Here is a 26,303-nt window from a genome sequence, read left to right as displayed (position 1 = left end):
ATGTTGCAACTCTCTAAAATCCTGATTAGACCACACCTAGAGTGGTGTGTTCAGTTCTGGTCCTCTCATGAAAGGAAAGATGTAGAAGCTTTAGAGAGGGTGCAGAGGAGATTTACCAGGATACTGCCTGGATTAGAGAGCTTGGCTTCTGAGGATAGGTTGAGCGAGTTAGGATTTTGAACATAGATCGTAGGACGTTCAGCACAGGAGCAGACCATTCAGCCCACAACGTTGTGCCGAATCAGCTAAAAAGTAAATCGAAAACCCCCAAAAACAAATCCCTCCTACCTACATCATGACCATATCCCTCCATCTTCCCTATATCCATCTGCCTACCTAAATGTCTCTTAAAAGCCTCTACCACCATACCAGGCAGCGCATTCCAGGCATCCTCCATTCTCTGAGTAAAAACACTTACCCCTCACATCTCCTTTGAATCTACCCTTTCTTACCTTCTACCCTGGGGAAAAGGATACCCCCTGTCTACTTTGTCCCCTGGTCCTGATGGAATGCATCCCAAGGTACTGAAAGAAATGGCAGAAGTTATAGTAGAGGCTTTGGTGATAATTTACCAAAATTCTCTGGATTCTGGGCAGGCCCCAGCAGATTGGAAGACAGTGAATGTCACGCCACTGTACAAAAAAGGATGTAGGCAAAAGGCAGGTAACTTTAGGCCAGTTAGTCTATCATTGGGAAAATGCTTGAAGCTAGCATTAAAGTAAAAATATTGAGGCATCTGGAAAGAAATGGATCCATCAGGCAGACACAGCATGGATTCAGCAGAGGCAGGTCCTGGTTAACAAACTTACTGGAGTTCTTTGAGGATATAACAAGCACAATGGATAGAGGGGAACAGATGGATGTTATTTACTAGAATTTCCAGAAGGCATTTGATAAGGTGCCGCACAAAAGACTTATCCATAAGATAAGGATGCATAGAGTTGAGGGTGATGAATAAGCATGGATAGAGGATTGGTTAACCAATAGAAAGCAGAGAGTTGGGATACATGGGAGTTACTCTAGTTGGCAATCAGTGGTGAGTGGTGTGCCACAGGGGTCGGTGCTGGGCCCACAACTGTTCACAATGTACGTTAACGATCTGGAAGAGGGGACTGTGTGTAGTGTATCTAAATTTGCAGATGACACTAAATTGAGTGAAAAAGCAAATTGTGCAGAAGATACGGAGAGTCTGCAGAGAGATATAGATAGGTTAAGTGAGTGGGCAAGGGTCTGGCAGGTGGAGTACAATGTTGGTAAATGCGAGGTCATTCACTTTGGAAGGAAAAATGAAAGAAAAGATTATTATTTAAGTGGTAAAAAATTGCAGCATGCTGCTGTGCAGAGGGACTTGGGAGAGCTTGTGCATGAATCACAAAAGGCTGGTTTGCAGTTGCAGCAGGCTATCAAAAAGGCAAATGAAATGTTGACCTTCATTGCCAGAGGAATTGAATATTAAGAGCAGGGAGTTTATGCTGCAAATGCACACAGTACTGGTGAGGCCACACCTGGAGTACTGTGTGCAGTTCTGCTCTCCTTACTTGAGGAAGGATAGACTGGCTTTGGAGGTGGTGCAGAGGAGGTTCACCAGGTTGATTCCAGAGATGAAGGGGTTAGATTATGAGGAGAGATTGAGTCGCCTGGGACTGTACTCACTGGAATTCAGAAGAATGAGAGGAGATCTTATAAAAACATATAAAATTATGAAAGGGATAGATAAAATAGAAGCAGGAAAGTTGTTTCCACTGGTAGGTGATACCAGAACTAGCTTCAAGAGTTGAGGGTATAAATTTAAGACAGAGATGAGGAGGAACTGCTTTTCCCAGAGTGTAGTGAATCTGTGAATTAAATGCCCAATGAGGCAGTGGAGGCTACATATATTTAAGATAGGGTTGGATAGATTTTTGCACAGTTGGAGAATTAAGGGTTATGGGGAAAAGGCAGGTAGGTAGAGATGAGTCCATGGCCAGATCAGCCATGATCTTACTGAGTGGCGGAGCAGGCTCGAAGGGCCAGATGGGCTACTCCTGCTCCTATTTCTTATGTTACATGCCTCTCATAATCTATCAGATCTCCCCTCAGCCCCCACTGCTCCAAAGAAAACAACTCAAGTTTGTCCAGCCTCTCATAATAGCACATGCCTTCTAAACCAGGCAGCATCCTGGTAAACCTCATCTGCACCCTCTCCAAAGCTTCAACACCCTTCCTATTATTGAGTAAAGAGAACTTTACGCAATGCTCCAGATGTGGCCTTAACCAGAGCTTTGTAGAGTTGCAACATAACCTCTTGACTTTTGAACTCAACTAATAAAAGCAAACACACCATAAGCTTTCTTAACCACCCATTTGATTTGTGTAGCCACTTTCATGGAGCTATGAACTTGGACCCCAAAATCGCTCTGCTCAGCAACACTATTAAGGGTCTTGCCCCGAATAGAGTACTGCCTCTTTGCATTTGCCGTACCGAGGTGCAACACCTCACATTTATCTGGGTTAAGCTCTATCAGCCATTTTTCTGCCCATATCTACGACTGATATATATTGCACTGTATTATTTGCCAATCTTCTACACTACCCACTACCCCATCAATTATGGCATCATCTGCACACTTGCCAACCCACCCATCTACATTTTCATCCAGGTCATTTATATACATGACAAACAGCAGAGATCCCTGCTGAATATCACGTCTCTTTAAAGTGAAGGAGGATTAGTGGTAAGTTGAAAGAAGTGTACAAGATGAAAAGAGGAGTAGATCGAGTGGATAGCCAGAGACTTTTTCCTAGGACAGAAATGGCTAATATGAGTTAGTATGAGGGGGCATAATTTTAAGGTGATTGAAGGAGGGTGTCAGAGGTAGGTTCTTCAAAAAAAAAGTGAAAAGTGCACAGGACATGGTGCAAGGGGTGGTGGGAGAGGCAGATACGTTGGGGACATGTAAAAAAAACTTTTAGATAGGCACATAGATGATAGAAAACTGGTAGGCCATGTAGGAGCGATGGGCTAGATTGATCATAGAGTAGGTTAAGTTGTTGGCACAACATCATGGACTGAAGGGTTGTAGTGTTCTTCGTTCTATACACCAGCACAGACTTTGTGCCATTAAGAAAAAGGATGTTTGAAGATGACGACTTCTGACCTGGCTCAAGACCCACAGTCTACCACCCACCTGGATGTGTCTGACGAATGGCACATTTGGAAGTCTATTCTGTGATTCTGGGCCAGGGACGAGAGGTTGGAAGGGAAAATGCAACCAGACTTTTTCCAGAGGCGAGACTAGAATTAGAGGTCATGGGTTAAAGGTGAAAGGTGTAATGTTCAGCAGAACATGACAAGAAACTTCTTTACACAAAGGACGGTGTGAGTGTGGAATGAGCTGCCAGTAGGTGTGGGCTTGACTTCAATTGTTAAGATAAATTTGAATACGTACGTGGATGGGAAGGGTAGGGAGGGCTATGGTCCAGGTGCAGGTCAATGGCACTAGGCAGAACAGTTCAGCATGGACTAGATGGGCCGAAGGGCCTGCTTAAGTGCTGTATTGCTCTATGACTGTATGGAGCCTGTCCTGGGGTTGAAAGACTGTGTTACAAATGTGACGCAACTCTGAGGGGCCGAAGGGTACAAAGTCGCCTCCTCCTTTTTGAGAATCGCAAGATGGCTATTAATTTGCGTCTGAGACCCAGGAAATGAGAGAGAGACGTCCAGAATACACAAGGTTTGGAATGTGTCCTGACCTCAGCGAAACGGAACCGCTGATAACGGCCATTGTCTCTTGGAGACGGAATTGTGTATTGTACTATTCATTGAAACCCCTCGGGGACAACCAGAGTGGGCTGGTTGAGGGATTGTATCATCCCAACCTGATTGACATCTGAGACCCCGCGAGTAAGGATAAAAGAGGGTTTGGGGAACAACCCCTTCAGATGCACCAGGAGAAACGCGGAAATCCAGTGACAGCGTTTAATAGCGAACGCCAGTGAGAGCTCGTGAGCATCCTCCCTTGCCAGGGTGGCGGGCTCATCACGAAAGAACGGTTTAGCTAAAGGAGAGGCCACAAGTGAATGGCCACACCAATGAGACTCTGACGGATCGAAATCATAAAAGGAAAATCCGCAAGTTTTTCTCCCAAATCTCTCTCTCTCTCTCTCCAACCACTGGAACCCAGCGGTCCCCAAAGGCTGCAGCCTGCATGAACTGAGTGAACTTTATATTTCCATCAGACAATACATTATCCCCTAGACAACGATAGAGCTATTTCTTATTGATTATTATTATACCTGCACTTTTAGATTTAGTATTGATGACGTATATTATCTGTATATTTGCATTGATATTATTTTTGTGTATTTTTACTAATACTGTTAAAAACAGTCTCATCAGACTTCAATGGACTGCTCTATCTTTGCTGGTAAGTGACACAGTTACGGGGTTCGTAACACCTGTATCTGAGTGGATTGGGTCAGCAGAGGGAGAAAAGGGACAAGTTTTGTCTCTTTTGTTGTGTTGTTATTCAGTAGAGAATGGTGGGCATGCTATGTTGGTACTGGAAATTATAGTGGCATTTTTGGTTGTTAATGCAAATGGTGTATTTCACTGTTCGTTTCAGTGTACATAAAATGAATAAATGAATCTGAATCCTCAGTTCCTGGGAACAAGAGGTCACCAGCCGATCAGGTAACACATCTCAGTGGCTACAGAACAAATTGCATTTCATATGATGTCAAAGTCAGTGTCAATGACTCAGTGAAAAGCTACACACAAAGACTGGCAGACAACCAATGTGCAAAAGAAGAAAAATTATGCAAATAATTAAAAAAATAAATAACATGAACATATCTTTTCTCCTCATGTCACTCTGGAGAACGGAAAACAAATGAACAACAAAATATGAAGTAGATATTAAAATTATTTTAGTTTCACTTGGCAACTCTTGCTTTGGGAAGTGATACACTCAGCTGTAGGATATTGGTTCCAGGTCCCTCTACACTTGTGCATAAAACCTTTGCACTCTCAAATATTAGACATTCCTGGACGTTCAGGTGAATAAACAAGATCCCATTGCACCACTTTGGAAAGAACAGGGAGTTCTCTTGGACTCTGGCCAACAGTCCTTCGCGGACTCACTTAAACAAAACACTTAGCTCAGCTGATGTGCAGATCACACTGTGTGAAAAATTAAACAGTTGCTGGCTCATTTAGCTAAGGATCATTTACATTTCCAAAATAGTTCACTCTGTGAAGCATACTGGAATATTGGTGAGATATACAGCAATAATTATATACAAGAAGATTGCAGGAAGCTACAGGGGGTTGTGGACTTACCAGATCCATCACGGGCACAGACCTCCTCACTGTCGAGACATCTTCAAGTGGTGGTGTCTCAGGATGGAGGCATTCTTTACTGAAGCAACACACGTACATAGGGCTAGAGGGACTCAGCAGGTCAAGCAGCATCTACGGAGAGGAATAAACAGTCTATGGATCTCGGCCTAAAACGTTGACTGTTTGTTCCTCTCCATCAATGTTGCCTGACCTGCTGAGTTCCTGCAGTGTTTTGTGTGTGCTCCGCTGGATTTCCAACAACTGCAAATCTCTTGTGTACTTATTGATCATTAAAGACCCTCACCATCCTGAATATGCACTCTTCTCATTATTACCAGCAAGAAGGAAAGACAGGAGCCTGACCAACCACACTCAACAAATCATGAACAGCTTCCCCCCCCCCTCCCCCAATCAGATTACTGAATCGTCCATGAGCACAAACTTGTTTTACTTTTGGTACAATTTATTTCTGAAAATCTTAGAGTTTTACATCTTTGCTCTGTACTGCTGCCACAAAACAATACATTTCACATCTCATAAGTCAGTGATAAAAACCTGCTTCTGATTTTAAGTTTCTGAATAAATGCAAGCCTTTTTTATATGTGACTTGTTATAATCACACCATACGTTTCTGATGTCAATTTATAACAAGGTACATGTTAACTACAAAAGGCATGTTTAGTGCTCAAGTCTCCATGGTTCAAAAGTAATCCTTTCAATGGAATGCAGATATAGATCAGAAATGTCAAAAATGATCAGAAAGGCTAACTTTGAGGAGATGCGAAGGGATTTAGAGAGAGTGGATTGGGTCAAGTTGTTTTATGGGAAGGATGTAATAGAGAAATGGAGGTCATTTAAGGGTGAAATTATGAGGGTACAGAATCTTTATGTTCCTGTTAGGTTGAAAGGAAAGGTTAAAGAATTGAAAGCACCATGGTTTTCAAGGGATATTAGAAACTTGGTTTGGAAAAAGAGGGATGTCTACAATAGATATCGGCAGCATGGAGTAAAGGAATTGCTCGAGGAATATAAAGAATGTAAAAGGAATCTTAAGAAAGAGATTAGAAAAACTAAAAGAAGATACGAGGTTGGTTTGGCAAATAAGGTGAAAGTAAATCCGAAAGGTTTCTACAGTTATATTAAAAGCAAGAGGATAGTGAGGGATAAAATTGGCCCCTTAGAGAATCAGGGTGGTCAGCTATGTGTGGAGCCGAGGGAGATGGGAGAGATTTTGAACGATTTCTTCTCTTCGGTATTCACTAAGGAGAAGGATATTGAATTGTGTAAGGTGTGGGAAACAAGTAAGGAAGTTATGGAACCTATGACAATTAAAGAGGTGGAAGTACTGGCGCTTTTAAGAAATTTAAAAGTGGATAAATCTCTGGGTTCTGACAGGATATTCCCCAGGACCTTGAGGGAATTTTGTGTAGAGATAGCAGGAGCTCTGACGGAGATCTTTCAGATGTCATTAGAAATGGGGATTGTGCCGGAGGATTGGCGTATTGCTCATGTGGTTCCATTGTTTAAAAAGGGTTCTAGAAGTAAGCCTAGCAATTATAGACCTGTCAGTTTGACATCAGTGGTGGGTAAATTAATGGAAAGCATTCTTAGAGATAGTATTTATAATTATCTGGATAGACAGGATCTGATTAGGAGTAGCCAGCATGGATTTGTGCGTGGAAGGTCATGTTTGACAAACCTTATTGAATTTTTTGAAGAAGTTACGAGGAATGTTGATGAGGGTAAGGCAGTGGATGTAGTCTATATGGACTTCAGCAAGGCCTTTGACAAACTTCCACATGGAAGGTTAGTTAAGAAGGTTCAGTCGTTAGGTATTAATGCTGGAGTAATAAAATGGATTCAACAGTGGCTAGATGGGAGATGCCAGAGAGTAGTGGTGGATAATTGTTTATCGGGATGGAGGCCGGTGACTAGCAGGGTGCCTCAGGGATCTGTTTTGGGCCCAATGTTGTTTGTAATATACATAAGTGATCTGGATGATGGGGTGGTAAATTGGATTAGTAAGTATGCCGATGATACTAAGGTAGGAGGTGTTGTGGATAATGAGGTGGGTTTTCAAAGCTTGCAGGGAGATTTATGCCAGTTAGAAGAATGGGCTAAATGTTGGCAGATGGAGTTTAATGCTGAGAAGTGTGAGGTTCTACATTTTGGCAGGAATAATCCAAAAAGAACATACAGGGTAAATGGTAGGGCATTGAGGAATGCAGTGGAACAGAGAGATCTAGGAATAACAGTGCATAGTTCCCTGAAGGTGGAGTCTCATGTAGATAGGGTGGTGAAGAAGGCTTTTGGAACGCTGGCCTTTATAAAACAGAGCATTGAGTACAGAAGTTGGGATGTAATGTTAAAATTGTACAAGGCATTGGTAAGACCAAATTTGGAATATTGTGTACAGTTCTGGTCACCGAATTATAGGAAAGATATCAATAAATTAGAGAGAGTGCAGAGACGATTTACTAGGATGTTTCCTGGGTTTCAGCAATTAAGTTACAGAGAAAGGTTGAACAAGTTAGGTCTCTATTCATTGGAGCGTAGAAGGTTGAGGGGGGACTTGATCGAGGTATTTAAAATTTTGAGAGGGATAGATAGAGTTGATGTGAATAGGCTGTTTCCATTGAGAATGGGGGAGATTCAAACGAGAAGACATGATTTGAGAGTTAGGGGGCAAAAGTTTAAGGGAAACACAAGGGGGTATTTCTTTACTCAGAGAGTGATAGCTGTGTGGAATGAACTTCCTGTAGAAGTAGTAGAGGCCAGTTCAGTTGTGTCATTTAAGGTAAAATTGGATAGGTATATGGACAGGAAAGGAGTGGAGGGTTATGGTCTGAGTGCGGGTAGGTGGGACTAGGTGAGATTAAAAGTTTGGCATGGACTAGGAGGGCCGAGATGGCCTGTTTCCGTGCTTTGATTGTTATATGGTTATATGTATAAAACACATCTCTAATCTCACATGTTAACTTTACATAGTTAAAGAATAAAGAGGCAGAGTGCTATCAAGATTAGGTTTTCATCGGTGACAATCTTAAAGGTGTACATGCACAAGTCTTTATTTTGTAACAGAAAAATAAGTTTGAGCACTTGTCAAAGTGTTTTGTACCACAAACTTTATGCCAGACATTACTCACGTTATCTAGTCAGTGAAAACCAAGAAAAAAAATCTACAAATGTCAGAAATCTGAAATAAGAACAGGAAATGTTCAGCATATTCTGCTGAAAGCAAAACAGAGTTAGCTGTTTCTGACTCTTCATCAGAACAGAGAAAGGGGGAGAGGAGGGGGAGAGAGTGAGGGAGAGAGGGGGGAGAGAGGGGGAGAGAGGGTGGAGAGTGGGGGAGAGAGGGGGAGAGAGAGAGAGAGAGAGAGAGACACACACACACACACACACACACACACACACACACACGAAAGGTGTTTTTAAAGCTGCAGCCACCTCCGCACAAAGTTATACTTTAACTGCATTTGAAAAGTTGACAACACTTCAAAAAGAACTGCAAGTCACTTTAAGATACTTAGGACTGAAAGGAACTTCATAAATAAAAGTCTATCTACTTTAGCGACAGTGGTTTAAGAACAAAGCCACATATAAAAGATTAAACAGTGTCGGAGAGAGCATACAGACAGGCTGAGTAAACAAAGCAATTTAATTGTTTAAAGCACTTCACTTTATCATACCAGCTTTCTTTCAGTCACACGCACTGCTAAAGCGCCATGTAAATCAATTAAAGGCATTTTTCAGTTTTTAAATGCAGCTTTAAGCTCCTTCCATTAAACCCTTTTAGAGACAAAACGGCAGAAGCTAGAATTTAAAATGGAATATTTTAATAATAAATTAAGCACCAGGAGCCCAGCCCAGTGTGCAGACAAAAGGTCTGATGCTGCACAAAATAGAAATCAACATTTAGAAAATGTTGGGGCTTTACTCAGGAGAGCTAGGCAGTAGCACAGGGCAATATGCAGCAATACATGGTGACTGGGGACATGGAGGGGTAATGGTGCCATGCAGTTTGGGCAAGCAGCCCATGGCCAATTTAATCCCATGCTCTGTACAAAGACTATGAGAGGCTCACAGTAGACGTACCTGCGTCACCCACGGCGTCTCGAGACTGTTTGGCTTTGTTCTGGCACTGTGGAGCAAACACAAACACCATTTAATCACCAGCACTGATGTTTGACACAATGTAAGACCAGATTGATCTTAGTTATTACGCTTCAGCCATCAGGCTCCTGAACCAGTGTCAACGACTTCACTCACCTCAACTCTGAACTGATTCCACAAGCTATGGCAAATTATGCAGTTGAGTATCCTGCATTTGGGGATATCGCAGGCGTCAGCACACCTGAAATGTAATGGGATAGCCTCGTCCTGGAACCTTGGCCCTCCTGTATCCTGCCAGGTAAGTATGGACCTGATGAAGGGTCTCAGCCCAAAACGTCGACTGTATTTCTTCCTTGACTGCTGTGTTCCACCAGCATTTTGTGTGTGTTGCCACAACCTATGGACTCACTTTCAAGGATTCTACAATCTATGTTCTCAGTATTACTTATTTATTTATTATTATTTCTTTTGTATTTGCACAGTTTGTCTTCTTTTGCACATTGGCTGCTTGTCAGTGTTTGTTTCTGTGTAGTTTTCCATTATTTCTATAGCATTTCTGTGTTCTGTGATGTCTCCAAGAAGATGTATCTCAGCGTAATATATGGTGACATATGTTTACTTTCATTAAAAATTTACTTTGATCATTCACACTGACACAGCTCCCTACTGGACTCACATGAACCCATCGCTATCCACAACTATTCTGTTCCTTCAAATCTGGCTTCATGACAGCCCAACCAGGATTCGGTAGCAGAAACCCAATTATGGTATCCAGCTTGGTACCTCATCTGTGCAACTGCTGCCCGAGCAGAGCCCTCACAGCGGATTCTGTAGTCCCTGAGCTCTGTGCATCTTTCCAGGCTTGACGTCGTTTTGTGGTTGTGTGGGCTGAACTTGACAATGTTCGGGAATCACAAGTTAAAAATATCTCTGAGTCCAGATGGCAGTGAGGTGCTCGTGGGCACACACAGGGGAGGCTGACTGGGACGAGAGTCTATGCACAAAGTGTTTAATACAAGCATAGACAACAGATACATTCCCAGAGCTGTGGGCATGGAGGATGCAGTTATTTCTGTATGTCACCATTTTAAACACTTTGCCACATACCATCTTAAGATATCATCTTAAATCAAAAATGAACAATTGCACAGATTAATCTCTGCCCCAATGAGTGCCTAAGGATCTTTTTTTTAAAAACCACTTCTGGCTTTTCAACTTGCACAATACCACCAAGAGGACCACAACCTTGGCGTAGGGTTTGGAGGCTTGCATGCCTCAATGACCAGGAAGGTTACAGTGTGTTGGCTGGAGTCAGAACTTTACGTTTTGGCTCTTGGTTGGTTCACCCATGCCAAACAGGTCAAAGGGTAGAGGTCAGACTAAGGGTGGTCCACCAATCCTCCAGGTTCAGGGGTTCAGCTCAGAGCTGACAACCATGAATGGTAAAATTAAATTGTCACAGAAGCAGCAATGAAGAATAAACCTGCATCTAAGTGTGACGGTATTCCTGAGTCTCCGCCTGGAACTTGCGTGACTGACAGTAGTGAAAACCAAGAGAAAAGTACTGACGTGAAGAAGGAACGTCTGCCCAAGATGGAAGACCTTCATTGCTGCCCTAAACACCAACATCATGGCAGGCAGTAAGAAAGAAAAGTGTCCTGCCTAAAAAATTCATTTAATATGAAATATGTTGGATTGGAGGGTAAAGTTGTTATTTTTCTCCTAGTTTAATCTTTTCTATGATTGCTTGTATTTTTGTGAAACTATCTGTATACGTGTAATTGTTCAACATACAAGCCCTTCAGCCCAGAATGTTGTGCCAACCCATTAACCTGCTCTAAGATCAATCCAACCCTTCCCTCCCATGTAGCCCTCTATTTTTCTTTCATCCATGTGCCTATCTAATAGTCTCTTAAATGTCCCTAATGTGTCTGCCTCTACCACCCCTCGTCCCCACTGACAGCGAATTCCACGCCCCTAATTCAGTGAATTTTCCAATAATTGCAGTATAGCTGATTCTGTACTTTCCAGAAGCTTCCGTGTTTTTCTGCAGCAGATAGCGCGCCTTTTGAATCTGGCTATTTTATAGGTTAGTTGCTATCACTGGAATATTGCTTTCTTTTCAGTCAGAGCTAGTCTTTGTCAAAGACAGCCATGACTTTCTTTGTTCTTTGATCTTGTAATACTCAATGAACAGTTGTGAGCAGCAAGTTCTGTGCCTCATTCTTCACTTCTGAAGAACCTCTGGTTCACAAGGTCATCAGGATCCAACAAATACTTAGTGACTTTGCTCAGAGGTCTTGTGAGCTTGTATGGTCAGGGGCTGATCAGGCACACCGAACACAAGGTCATTGCCTTGGGTTGGAAAAGGCCAGATTCATACGGTTTAGAAATCCGCCTGATTACTTATATATTCACTTATGGGATGTGGGCATTGCCAGCTAAGCCAGCATTTATTGCCCATCCCTAGCTGCCCTTGAGAAGGTGGTGATAAGCTGCCTTCTTGAATTGTTGAGTCCCTGTGGTGTAGGTACGCCCACAGAGCTGTTAGGGAGGGAATTCCATGATTTTAACCCAGCGACAATGAAGGAAGGGCGATATGTTTCCAAGTCAGAATAGTCTGTGACTTGGCAGGGTACTTCCAAGTAGTGATGTTCCCGGCTTCTGGCCGTTCTCATCCTTCTAGATGGTGGTGGTTGTGGGTCTGGAAGGAGCTGCCTTAGGAACTTTGGTGTGTTGTTGCAGTGCATCTTGTCGATAGTACACACTACTGCAACTGTGCATCGATGGTGGGGGGATTGGATGCTTGTGGAAGGGGTACCAATCAAATGGGCTGCCTTGTACTGGATGGTGTCAAGCTTCTTGAGTGTTGATGGAGCGGCACTCATCCAGGAGAGTGGTGAATATTCCATTACACTCCCAACCTGAGTCTTGTAGATGGTGGATGGGCTTTGGGGAGTCAGGTGGTGAGTTACACACCGCAGGATTCCTAGCCTTTGACCTGCTCTGGTAGCCACAGTTCTTAAATGGCTAGACCAGTTCATTTTAACAGAAGTAATTAACCCTTGCAAGTGAGCTCAGAGCAAGATTCAAAGCTCTGGAAGACATGAGAAGAGAGGAAGATAGATGAGAGGAGCAGAGACAGAGTGCAAGGGGGTTGGGCAGGAGAAAGCAACAGACAGCGAGGAGAGGAAAGCTGTGGTGGGGAGACAGGGAGAGAGAGATTTAGGGAGGGATGGGGGATGCAGTTGCCATTGAAAGGATGGTGGGGAGGGGACAAAGATAGACCAGCGAGAATGTGAGAAACAGACAGAGAGGCAATAAATGAGGGGGTGCTGGTAAGATTTCCATTACATCACTAACTGAAGACTGTGGTCCAGAGACCTACACATTATACTATCGCACGCTACCATTTCCGCCAGGATGTTTAAATTAGAAACACTTCAGCTACATTTTGGCTAAATGTGGTAATGCTCACAATTAAGTACGTGAAATATTGTCCTTCCTACTGTCTAAGTGGTGCACAAGTTGGCGTCTGGTCCGGATGCTCTTACAGAGCTACGTTTGGCTCGAGCGCCTCAAGACCAGAGAAATTGCTGTTCTATTTTCAGGGTGTCCGTTGACCCCCACTGCAGTGCGTCTGTGTGCACATCACATCAGGCTCCAGCAGACAGAAAAATCCATTGAAAGTCACTAAATCAGGATGTGCTAGAAACCCTTAGCATTTTTGGAAGAAGAAGCAGATTGTATGATTAACCCCCTTAACCCCTTTTTATGACATTTGGTCTTGTCCTATCATAGATATTCGCTTTGTTCTGTACATCCCTTTCCCACTGGGAGCAAACACCCTTTCTAAATTCAGAAGAAGGGTTCTAAACCTGAAACATCAACTGTTTTCTCCCTCTACAGATGCTGCCTGACCTTCAGAGTGTTTCCAGTATCTGAAGTTTTTTTTAAAACTTTCCATATAACCATATAACAATTACAGCACAGAAACAGGCCATCTCAGCCCTTTTTAACATTACATCCCAAATCTTATACTCAACGCTCTGATTTATAAAGATTTATAAAGCATACCAAAAGCTTTCCTCACCACCCTATCCATATGAGATTCCACCTTCAGGGAACAATGCACCATTATTTCTAGATCACTCTGTTCTACGGCATTCTTCAATGCTCTACCATTTACCATGTATAATTCCTTTGCAGTCGCAACATTGTGTGCTCTGACTAGGGTCAGGGTTTATGATAAAACATACATCCACAAGAGGGAAAACTAGAAATGACACATATTGTTCATCTGCCAACCCTTCAGTCACTGCCTATTTCTCCAGGAAAAAGAAAATCAGGAGTAATTCACACCTTAGGGCCTGTAGTCAGTGGAGTTCAGAAGCAGGAATGGTGACATGGCGGGGAGGAGGGTGAAATTACATTCAAACCTACAGAACACTGAAAAGCCCAAATACAGTGGACGAGGAGAGGATCTTTATATTAGTAGGACAGTCTAGGATCCAAGGGTACATCTTCAGAATAAAGAGACAACCCTTAGGAACTGAGATGAGGAGGAATTTCTTCAGCCAGAGGCGAATCTGTGGAATTCATTGCCATGGAAGCCAAGTCTTAGGGGGTATTTAAAGCAGAGATTGATAGGTCTTGATTGGTAAGGGGATAACATGCAAGAATGAGGGTGAGGAAAGATTAAAAAGACTCAAAGGTTGAATAATGAAGTAGGCTTGATGAGCCAAATGGCTCAATTCCACTCCTGTATTTTATGGTCTTGAAACCTGGGCATGCAAGCAGAGAGTCAAAGTTGTAGAGGCACTCAAGAAAAAAAACAGCACATTGGCCCAAAGGAACACAATAAAAATATTCACTTGGTCCGGTTTTTATGTTAAATATCTGTACAGCTCACAGAATACCAAGGGCAGTAAGAGGATACATTGACGGGAAATGCAAAAGAAAATTTTGAGAGAAGAGCCTTCAAGTGAAAGGAAAACTATATTAATATTCAAAAGTGGGAAATGATGTAGAGGAAATATTTAAGGGCTATAATCTAGTGTCTTGTACCTTTTCCATTTGCTTTGGGTTTCCAATGGAGTTTGCACGCTCTGACATATGCTCCGCCTCGTCTGCCTCTCGGCATTTCTGCTCGTAGTATTTCTTTGACTAGAAGATGAAAAAACACACCAGAAGACAAACCACTAGAACACCTGCACGAGGCTAAATGCACCATTCTACTCATGTTAAATACTAATATGAGATTAAACTTCCCAAATGGCTCAGTGTGGGAGTCAGATTAAAGACTAGAAGATCCCCTGGATATTTTGAGATAAAGGTCAGGCCTAGGCAAGTTGGGAAGATTCTCGCTCTGACTCATAGCTCCAACCTCCATCGCACTCAAATGACAAGGAGGAGACTGCAATTTATCCACTGAAGCATCAGAGAGAGATTATAGGCACCATGGTAACGTATCGGTTAGTGCAACACTATTACAGCTTGGGGTATCGGAGGTCAGAGTTCAATTCTGACACCATCTGTAAGGAGTTTGTACATCCTGTAAATGCATGGGTTTCCTCCAGGTGCTCTGGTTTCCTCCCACTATCCAAAGACATAGCAGTTAGTAGGCTAATTGGTAATTGTAAATAGACCTGTGATCAGGCCAGGGTTAAATCAATGGGTTCCTGGTGGTGCAGATCAAAGGGCCAGAAGGGTCTATTACACGCAGTATCTCTAAATAAAATAAATAACTAGATTACAGTACAGGAAGTGGCTTTTCTGCCCATCGAGCACATGCCGGCTCAATCAAGGACATCAACAACACACATAAAATGCTGGTGGAACTCAGCAGGTCAAGCAGCATCTAAAGAGGGGAATAAACAGTCAAAGTGTTGGGCCAATATCAGGACTGGAAAGGAGAGGGGAAGAAGCCAGAATAAGAAGGTGGGGAAGGAAATGAGTTCAAACTGGCAGATGATAGGTGAAGGCAAGTGAGGGGGAAGATAGGTGGGAGGGGGAGGGGATGAAGTGAAGAGTCTGGAGGTGATAGGTCGAGAAGGCAACATACCAAGGAAGGAATCTGATTGGGGAGAAGAGTGGACCTTGGTGAAAGGCAGTAGAAGAGGTTAGATGGGGTAGAAATAGAGCTAGACTAGGGAATTGAAAAAGAAAGGAGACATCAATGTTGTCCTGTTGAAGGGCCAAACATCAATTATTTATTCCTCTCCACAGATGCTGCCTGACCTGCTGAGTTCCCCCTGCATTTTGTGTGTTATTCTAGATTTCCAGCATCCACAGAATCTCTTCAATCAATCTCAATCCTGCCAGCCTCACTCCATGTTAACAGCTGCTCTCTGACGTGGTTAGGCTCCAGTACAGTTTTTTTGGGTACTGCCTTTCATTCCAAAGTTTATTAATGGACTGTACTGGAGCCTAACCACGTCAGAGAGCAGCTGTCAGTCTAACATTGCTGTGCCACAGTTCTGAACTCACACACCCAATCAGATGAAGATATTAGATTTCCTTCCCTGAAGGACATTAGTAAACCAGATGGATTTTAAAATGGCAAATCAGCAGTTTAGTGGCTCCTTTACTGATACCAGCTTTTGGATCCACATGCATTGGATTAACAATTTAATTAAATATATGTCATGCCGGGATTCAAACTGATGATCTCTGTATTTCTAGTCCAGTACACAACCACTGCACTACCACTTTCCACCACAGCTGTTTTTCAGGTTATTTAACTTGCTGCCTTGTTCCATGTTACTTGGGTAATGTAAAGGATGTTGGTGTCACTGGATATGGTCACCAGCTTCTACAACTAAAAGAGAAATTGCTTGGAGGAAGGAGTAAACACAAGAGGTTCTTCAGATGCTGGAAATCCAGAGCAATGCACAAAATGCTGGAGGAATTCAGCAGAGCTTGGATCAAAACATGAAGAGATGCTGCCCGACCTGCTGACTTTCTCTAGCATTTTGTGTGTGCTACTCTGAAGAAGAGCTTTTCCCCCAGGTTTACCCCCATCTTACAACAGAGGAAGTAACCATTTATATCATTGTGCTGTTCAGAAAAGCTTCCACGTTAAAACCTTCACCTCGCTCTTCTCATAGAAAAAAGAATTTCCTTATTACAGAAAGAATTCTTCATGTACTTTATTGAGATAATGAGTGGAAAAGGACCTTCCAGTACTTCGAGTTGCGCCGCCCAGCGATCCTCCGATTTAATCCTCGCCTAATCACTGTAGAATTTACAATGACCAATGAACCTGCCAAATAGTACGTGCTCAGACCATGGGAGGAAACTGGAGCACCTGGAGGAAACACACACTGTCACGGGGAGAGCATACAAACTCCTCACAAACAGCAGTAGGAATTGAACCCGGGTCACTGTTTTCTCGGTTTTCATTTTAACTATAAGTGCCACTATAATTATTGGTCAGGTTTGAAGACCATTGACCATGGACAGAATTCGGTTTGACAATGTTCTTACAATTCTAGCTTACCTCTATAGTTTTCTTGTACAAGGCAACCTTACTCTTCTGTATTCGCTCCATAGAAATTTCAAACTGTTGGGAAAGATGAGCTGATGTTCAAAGAGTTTATACAAAAACCTAAACACTAGATAAATAGTATCAATTAGTGAAATACAAGTAGAGGAACACCTGGATATCCAGTGCCATCGGAACCTGGTGATCTTTGAACTTTGTCAGCTCTCATGGATTTTTAGTCTGTACAGTTATGCAAACACAAGGACTGTGTGTATTCTTCCTTCTTGTAATTTGCCATCGCTACAGTATACGTATTCGGTCTGGACCGTCTGAGAATGAGAGAGCCCGTGGTTTTCTCTGAAGAGGTCGGCACAGTTTGTGGAGCCACAACCTCACAACACCAGAGACCTGATAATCAGGCTCTACCTGCATACTCCCCTTACGATGGCCAGGGCTTTGATCGTCCTCTCTCATCCCAAAATCGTGTGGATCAGTAGGTCAACTGACCACTTTAATTCAACACTACTGTGAAACTGAGTTTTTGAATCCGGGGGAATCGATAAGAATGTGGGGCAAAAAAAAGGATTGAAGTAAATGGGTGTCTGATGGTCGGGGTGGATTCAGTGGGAAGAGTCTGTATCTCTCTATGACTTCCTGACTAGTAAGGTCACCCTCTCAAATGCAAGATATTAAATATATTAGACTAATTTTCCAACAGAGCTCGGTCTGCAATTTTCAGAGAACATTTTTTGAAGGTAGTGATTCAAGGTTCATTACCTCCTCCAAAGACCTGTGCCAATTGGCTATTCTTCATTTATTGAGCTAGTAAACAGCCTACCGATTGGACGTCACAGAGCAGTGGGCCTCACAGTGGAAGCCACTCACGGGAAGAGTGCTCTTGATCATTTCCTATTGATTTCTCCTTCAAAGGGCATTTAGGGAGATCACGATCAGACCACTTGCCCCTGTGAGTGGAATGTTGATCCTTCCTCTCAGCGAAAGTTACTTGCAGTTGACTAATGACTGAACGCCTGAATCCTAGCAAGAGGTGGTAGCTGGAGATTTTGTAGAGGAAGACAAAGTAAAAGAAAAATCAAGGCAGTAGACAAAATACTACCAAAAATTAATAACTTGCACCATTCCCAAACAAGCCGAAGGCTACAGGGAGCTAAGAAGTTTACATAAAGTAAAATTAAATTGTGTTGATAGAAGTGTACATAATTACGAGAAGTAAATACAAGGTAAATGCAAACAGGCTTTTTCCCCTGAAGTGGGTGAGATCATAGGTTAAGGGTGAAAGGTGAAATATCACTCAGAGGAAGATCTGTGGGTGGAATGAATTGCTAAGTGTAGTGGTGGATGTGGGTTTGATTTCAACATTTAAAAAAAGTTTGGATAAGTACATGGATGAGAGGGATGGGGGGCTAGCTTTGGTCCAGGCGGGGATTAAAGGGGCTAGGCAGATTAATAGCACAGACTTGATGGGCTGAAGGGCCCATTTCTGTGCTGTAGCATTCTATGACTGTAAATGTTACTTCTCTAGAATAGAAACACACTCTACAGTTCAGCTAATTGACCAACTGCAATTTTAACACTTTGGTGATAGTCGATAAAGATGTGAGAAATTCAGATAGGTATGTTCAGGAGGGGTATGAAGGCCTATGGTTTGGGTGCTGATCAAGGAGACTAGGCAGATTAATGGTTCAGCACAGACTAGATGGGCTGAAGTGACTGTTTTTGGGCTGTAGTGTTCTATGATTGTGAAGATCTTGCATTAGTTTATATCTATTGGAATGTAAAGGTTCTTTAAGTCATAATGGAACACCATCGGACCAGGCCACACTCTGTACAGACATTGCCCAACTCACGGTTATTACAGGAGCAGTATTACTTCATATCCAAGTCTTCACCTATCATCCATTTTACCTTTTTCCGCATTTCCTTCTGCCTCTCCCGGAAATCCTCCAGTCTCTTTGCCTCCTCTTTCAGCTCAGCACCCAACTGAATGTGTAGGTTCCCCACATTTTCCAGCTCTGGAAAGTGAAACAAGTGGGTTTAGTGTACAGTCCGCGTGGGATTGGTTCCAAGACCCCCCCGTGGATACCAAAAATCGCGGATGCTCAAGTCCCCTATTTAACCTGTCTCAGTGCAGTGGTCTTTAGGACCCAGCGTAGCTCTGAATCCATTGTGTTTCTGTTCACGAAAATAATCACGATCGTGATTGAAAATAAGGTGGAAGTAATAAAGCGATCGGAAAGAGGTGAAACACCTTCGGTCATTGGAAAAGCATTTAGAGATACAGCACCAAACAGACCATTGCAGTCCAACAAATTGCACCGCCCAACAACCCACCAATTTTACACTGGCCTAATCACAGGAGAATTTACATTGGCCAATTAGCCTAGGAACCAGTAGGTCTTTTGAATGTGGGGGGGGGGGGGAACCCGAGCACCCAGGGGAAACCCACACAGTTTACAGCAAGAACGTGCCAACTTCTTACAGAAGGCACCCGCACTCAATAGTGCGACCTATTGAACCCCTTATTCTGAACTGGAATAGCATCGATGCCATGTTTTGTGGAGTGGTGTAAGTGCTTGAAGTGCACTTGGAGAGGGTGGAAAAATTCCAAAAGTTTAACTAACTAATCACAGGGTGCTGACTCCATTAGAGAGGGCCATTAAGCAAGCCGATGCACAGAAAATTAACAGAAATAAAATGATGGTGAGGAAAAATAGAATGGTGAGAGAACTTATCTGGGGAAGACCAAATGTGCACGGACAAGGTTAATAACAATGATGGTAGGAAGAGATCTTGGTTATAAAAGTGGGCAGCGAGCTAGTGGAACATTTAGAATCGCTGTCGTTACAGACCACAAACCAAGCCAGAAACCTTGGCGTTGTGGTGGACTCCAACTTCAACTGCCACACTACGACAATTACAAAGTCAGCCTACTGCCATTTAAAAAATATAGTGAGAGTTAAAGGGCTTGCCTCTCAGCAAGACCTAGAAAAACTTGTCCATGCATTTACTTTTAGAAGGCTTGATGACCGTAATGGCGTTTTCACAGATCCCTGTAAAAAAAATCTCTTGGATGGCTGCAGCTCGTTCAGAATGCTGCTGCTAGAGTTGTCACTGAGACCAAGATCACACCAGTTTTCAGATCACTACACTGGCTTCCTGTACATCAGAGGACTGACTTTAAAATATTACTACTGGTTTATAAAGCCCGGAATGGTCTGGGGCCAAAATACACCTCCAATCTCCTGCTGCATTATGAACCTTCCCGAGCTCTCAGGTTTTCTGGGGCGGGTCTGCTTACCATCCCCAGGGTCAAAACTAAACACAGTGAAGCAACTTTTAGTGACTATGCTCCACAGATCTGGAACAACCTTCCAGAGGATCTGAAGTCTGCCCCAACTTTAAGCTCCTTTATATCAAGGACTAAATCTTTTTTTTTGCTGTAGCTTTTAATTAGAATCTTCTGGACTGTAACTTCTACTTACTATATCCATTTTTGTGTGATTTAATTTTCTTATATATTGTCTGAAATTTGATGTTTGGTTTTTTATATCTTCTTCACTTTGAACTGCATTGTGTTTGAAAAGTGCTATACAAATAAACTTGCTTGCTTGCTTACCGTGTTAATTACCCTAATACCAACTCAGAGCCAGCAACTCGGGTTCAATTTTGCCACTACCTCCAGGAGTTGCATACTCCCCTGTTATCGCATGGGTTTCCTCTGGGTGCTCTGGTTTTCTCCCACATCCCCATGATGCGCAAGGTAGGTGGGAATACTGGGCCCTATGAATTGCACCCGTAGTATGTGGATGAGGGTTAGATTCGGGAGGACTTTATGGGAATGTGGGGGTAATGGAATGGAGACTGGTGTAAATAGATGCTTGGTAGTTGGTACAGACTCGTAGGCAGTCTCTTCCTCTCTTGAGGCCATTCAGCCCCTAGTTTCTGCTCTCTCACTCAATACAATCATGGCAGATTTTTGGCATGGCATGGTAATGGTGCTGTTAGCACAACACTATTCAAGGCCATCGGCACAGGTTCAATTCCCATGACTGTCTGTAAGGAATTTGTATGTTTTCCCCGTGAGCATGTGGGGTTCTTCTGGGTGCTGTGGTTTCCTCCGACATTCCAAAGCTATACAGGTTGATAAGTTAACTGGGCAGTGTGGGCTGGTTACTGTGTTGAATCTCTAAATAAAAACAATGTCATTAAAAGCCTAATGTTTCAAACTGTGGGTGACATAACATGGTGATAATCTGGTCATTAAACCACACATGATTGCTGCATGTTGAGAGAGATAATCAAGAAAAATGTGGTGTTGAAGCTACTGCATACGGTGGCAGACTTTTCCCGCTCCCTGTGTCTAGATCCCAGCGTCCCAAGGCTTGGATGACGCTCGGATCCAAGCTCTTCATTTGTGCTTTCTGAACACCGAGGCAGCAGCTGCCCCCACCTCGCACCATGCTGAAACCAACTGATTTAATTGTATGGACAGCAATGCCAATTTAGCATCTGCAATTTAGCATCTTGTTTGGAAGGAGCTTTACCACTGATGCACCATCAATAACTTACTCTGAGACGTAAAGGCGAGATATCGGCTTTTATTGACTGGAAGAAGGAGCAAGCAGTGGTTGACCACCATACTACATCCTGGAGACTGAGAGGCCGGGCTCAGGCCTTGATCGCCTTTATACCAGGGTCTGTGGGAGGAGCCACAGGAGCAGTCAGCAGGGGGCGTGTCCAGACAGGTATATGTAGTTCACCACATTCACCCCCCCCCCTTGTTTTAATAATAGTCCCCATGTGGCGAAGTTTCTTACAGGTTAAGTCTATCAGGTGGTCGAATCTGTCGCTGCGATCTACGTAGCACCGGCTGTGATTGCACAGGTGCCGGTGGTGATTGCACTGGAGACGGAGGTTGTGCTGGTTCCGGCCTAACTGGAGGTGTCAGCCCACTAGGCGTCAGTGATCCCTCACGCGTGTGCGAGGCGCCTGGTATATACGCGTATGAAATACCCGGTATACGAGTGTCGTGAGGAGTCTGTGTAGGGCTTGGTGTGCGCGGTGTCACCTCGGGTACAGGGTTCATAGTTACCGGGGAGTGTTCGGGGTAGTGGTCTGCTGCTCCTGCGGGCACCAGATCGCGGACGGAGACCGTGTCCTCCCGCCCATCAGGTAAGACCACTTAGGCATACTGGGGGATCGCATGTAGAAGGTGAACCCTCTCGACCAGCGGGGAGTATTTATTGCTCCTCACATGTTTCCGGAGCAGCACTGGCCTTGGGGACGTCAGCCAAACTGGTAGGGTGGTCCCAGTGACAGACTTCCTGGGAAAAGAGAATAGGCGCTCGTGAGGGGTGGCATTGGTGGACGTACATAACAGGGAGCGGATAGAGTGGAGTGCCTCAAGGAGGACCTCCTGCCACTGAGAGACCGGCAACCCTTTTGACTTAAGGGCTAAAAGTGTGGCCTTCCACACTGTGGCATTCTCCCTCTCCACCTGTCCATTTCCCTGGGGATTATAACTCGTGGTCCGACTAGTAGCATTGCCCCTAGCTAGCAGGTACCGGCACAGCTCGTCACTCATAAAGGACGACCCTCTATCACTGTGGATATAGCAGGGATATCCAAACAGAGTGAAGAGCTGGCGTAGGGCTTTTATGACGGATGTGGCAGTGGTATCGGGGCAGGGGATGGCAAAGCGGAACCGCGAGTATTCGTCGATAAAATTGAGAAAATAGACATTGCGGTCGGTGGAGGGAAGGGGGCCCTTAAAGTCAACACTCAGTCGCTCAAAAGGGCGGGTGGCCTTGACAAGTTGCGCCATTTCAGGATGGTATAAGTGCAGTTTGCACTCAGCGCAGATTTGGCAGTCCCTGGTCATCGTCCTGATGTCCTCCAGGGAGTATGGCAGGTTCCGAGCTTTCACAAAATGGTAAAATCGGGTGACCCCCGGATGGCAAAGATGTGCATGAAGGGCGTACAGCTGGTTGAGCTGTGTGCTAGCACACGCTCCCCGGGATAGGGCATCAGGGGGCTCATTGAGTCTGCCAGGCTGGTACAGGATGTCAAAGTTGTAGGTGGATCATTTTTGATTTTGCCCCACTGTTGGTTGCTGAACACGAATGCAACCGAGCGCTGGTCGGTCAGCAAGGTGAACCTTTTGCCGGCGAGATAGTGCCTCCAGTGCCTAATAGCATCCACTATGGCCTGGGCTTCTTTCTCCACCGCGGAGTGCCGAATTTCAGAGCCTTGAAGGGTACGAGAAAAGAATGCTACTGGCCTGCCTTCCTGATTGAGGGTAGCAGCAAGCGCGAAATCGGAGGCATCACTCTCTACTTGGAAGGGAATGGTCTCATCCACCGCATGCATCGTTGCTTTGGCAATGTCCCCTTTAATGCGGCTGAAGGCCGCGCGGGCCTCAGCAGAGAGGGGAAAAGTGGTAGACTTGACCAGGGGGCAGGCCTTGTCTGCGTAATGGGGGACCCATTGGGTGTAATAGGAAAAAAAACCCAGGCACTGTCTGAGGGCTTTGAGAGTGGTGGAAAGAGGGAGTTCTAACAGGGGGCGCATACGGTAGGGATCAGGGCCAATGACCCCGTTTTCCACGACATACCCAAGGATAGCGAGTCAGGTGGTTCCGAACACACACTTGTCCCTGTTATAAGTAAGGTTCAGAGCTTCGGCCACTTGGAAAAATCGTTAGAGGTTGGCGTTGTGATCCGGCCAGTCGCGACCACAGATGGTGATGTATTCCAGATAGGGAAATGTGGCCTTCAGTTGGTACTGGTCCACCATCCGGTCCATTTCCCTCTGGAAGATAGAGACACCATTCGTGACACCGAAAGGGACGCGCAGGAAGTGATAGAGCCTGCCGCCCGCTTCGAAGGCGGTGTAGGGGCGGTCCTCTGGGCAGATGGGGAGCTGGTGATAAGCGGATTTCAGATCTATTGTCGAGTACACCTTGTACTGAGCCATCTGGTTGACCAAACCCGCAATGCGGGGTAGGGGGTACGCGTCAAGCTGCGTGAACCTATTGATGGTCTGGCTATAATCCAAGACCATCCTATTTTTCTGCCCAGTCCGAACAACAACCACCTGGGGTCGCCAAGGGCTTGTGCTTGGCTCAATGATCCCCTCCCTTAGCAGCCGCTGCACCTCCAACTGAATGAAGGCCCTGTCCCCCGCGCTGTACCTCCTGCTTTTAGTTGCCACCAGTTTACAGTCAGGGGTCAGGTTGGCAAACAACGATGGGGGAGGGATCTTGAGGGTGGAGAGGCTGCAAGTGGTGTCGGTAGCGCGGCTGTCGGCATGGTGCTGGGTGGGACGTGTGGTTCGGTGTGTGTGCGCAGTCAGTAGCGGGGTATATGGCAAAGTCCCACCAAATTGAGGATTCCTGACAGTGAGTGGTGGGAGGGGCCCGTCATATGCCACAGTCACACTTTCGAGATGGCTCTGGAAGTCCAGCCCCAATAGCACAGGTGCGCACAGTTGAGGCATGACCAGTAGTGCAAAGTTCCGATATTCTGTGCCCTGCACCACCAATGTCGCTACACAACCCACCCGGATGTCTGTGGAATGCGACCCAGAAGCCATGGTGACCCTCTGGCTTACCGGCTGTGTCACGAGTCCGCAGCGTTGCACCGTGTCCGGGTCAATAAAACTCTCAGTGCTGCCCGTGTCAAACAGGCAGCTAGTCCTGTGCCCCTCCACCAGGATGTCCATCATTGAACTTGCAAGCTGGTGTGGAGCGCTTTGGTCGAGGGTTACGGTGGCCAGAGTTGAACTGCCGTCTTGGTACCCAGTAAACACCGGTGGGTCGGGGGCAGGGCATGTTGACGCCGACGAAGATGGCCGCCCACATCTGGGCATGCAAGATGGCGGCCCCCACATCTCACACGGGTAGGGGGCGGGGCATGGTGATGCCGACAAAGATGACCGCCCACATCCGGGCATGCAAGATGGTGGCCCCCACATCTCACGCGCAGCGCTGCTCGACCCCGCTCACGGTTTAGACTTACAGACCTTGGTGAAATGGCCCTTCTTCCCGCAGCTGGAGCAGGTCACTTCTTGAGCCTGGCAGCGTTTTCAGGGGTGCTTTTTGAGTCCGCAGAAGTAACACAGCTCAGGCTTTCGCCTGGCCGCAGCCGTGGTCAGGCTTGGGGAGTTCGTGGAATCGTGACTGGCAGTGGTGTTGGCAAATTTGCTCGTGGGAACCGGCGGCGGCGGAGTCTGAGGTGTCCACGGAACTGGCGGGGCAATCGCGTGGCTGGACAGCATCAGCGTTGTGCAGAGCAGCATCCAGCGTGTCGGCCGTCTCGATCGCTGAGCATAAGGTAAGATCGGCATTTTCCAGCAGCCGCTGGCGCACATACACTGACCTCAGTCCTGTAACAAAGGCGTCTCATACTAGCAGCTCCGCATGCTGTTCCGCCATGAGCGTCTTGCAGTCACAAGTTCGGACGAGAGTCTGTAGGGCTCGGAGAAACTCGGGGCTCGACTCTGTAGGCCGCTGTCGTCGCGTAGCTAAGCGATGTCTTGTGTAGACAGTGTTCACCGGCTGCAGGTACTGTCTTTTGAGGGCATCCAGTGCCCCTTCGTAGGTCGACAGGTCCCTGATAAATAAATAAACTTTTGCGGTGACCCTCGAGAGGAGAATTCTGTGCATAACGGCAGGGTCAGTTGCACGAACCTCCTCCAAGTATGATTGGAAGCATACAAGCCAGAGTTCAAAGGCAAGAGCTGCTTCAGGGTCTTGGGGGTCCAAACCCAATCTGTCCGGATGTAAAACAGTTTCCATGTTTTAAAACTTCCAGTCAATAAAATTGATGCACCATCAATAACTCACTCTGAGACGTAAAGGCGAGATATCGGCTTTTATTGACTGGAAGAAGGAACCAACAGTGAGTGACCACCATACTACATCCTGGATACTGAGAGGCCGGGCTCAGGCCTCAATCGCCTTTATACAGGGGTCTGTGGGAGGAGCCACAGGAGCAGTCAGCAGGGGGCGTGTCCAGACAGGTATATGTAGTTCACCACAACCACATCACATGGTAGTTTAGTTTGCTTGATTCATTTCCTTAATATTTTTTAGGCATACAGTGTGGAACAGGCCCTTGCATCCCAGCAACGCTCCTATTTAATACTAACCTAATCACAGGACAATTGACCGACTCATCTTTGTACTGTGGGAGGAACCCTGAGCACCGCAAGGAAACTCAGCGGTCATGGAGAGAATGTACAAGCCCCTTACAAACGGTGCTGGAATTGAACTCTGAACTCCGGAAAGCCCTGAGCTGTAAAAGCATTACCTTAACTGTTATGCTATTGTGATCATGGCAGCTCTCTTGTTTCAGACAC

General features: G+C 45.1%; 1 protein-coding gene across 10 annotated transcripts in view; it reads right to left on the bottom strand.

Annotated features, from left to right (window-relative positions):
• pstpip1a (proline-serine-threonine phosphatase interacting protein 1a) overlaps positions 1–26,303 on the bottom strand; it is a 120,306-nt gene that overhangs the window by 42,569 nt on the left and 51,434 nt on the right. For 5 of the 10 annotated variants that reach the window (XM_059946650.1, XM_059946653.1, XM_059946649.1 and 2 more), the window contains exons 5-8: positions 18,849–18,955; positions 16,938–17,000; positions 14,504–14,602; positions 9,419–9,464 (exon numbers count right to left, since the gene is read on the bottom strand). In XM_059946650.1, the coding sequence (XP_059802633.1) occupies positions 9,419–9,464; positions 14,504–14,602; positions 16,938–17,000; positions 18,849–18,955 (315 nt within the window). Of the gene's footprint in view, positions 1–9,418; positions 9,465–14,503; positions 14,603–16,937; positions 17,001–18,848; positions 18,956–21,512; positions 21,641–22,035; positions 25,556–26,303 lie in introns of those variants that run through there. The other 5 variants (XM_059946651.1, XM_059946655.1, XR_009507290.1 and 2 more) reach the window with 5 other exon arrangements.

The sequence above is a fragment of the Hypanus sabinus genome, chromosome 21 (genome assembly GCF_030144855.1).
Source record: "Hypanus sabinus isolate sHypSab1 chromosome 21, sHypSab1.hap1, whole genome shotgun sequence".
In the NCBI taxonomy this organism is placed as follows: domain Eukaryota; kingdom Metazoa; phylum Chordata; class Chondrichthyes; order Myliobatiformes; family Dasyatidae; genus Hypanus; species Hypanus sabinus.
The sequence above is the reverse complement of the archived record's forward strand: the minus strand, read 5'-3'. Positions and strand labels throughout refer to the sequence as shown.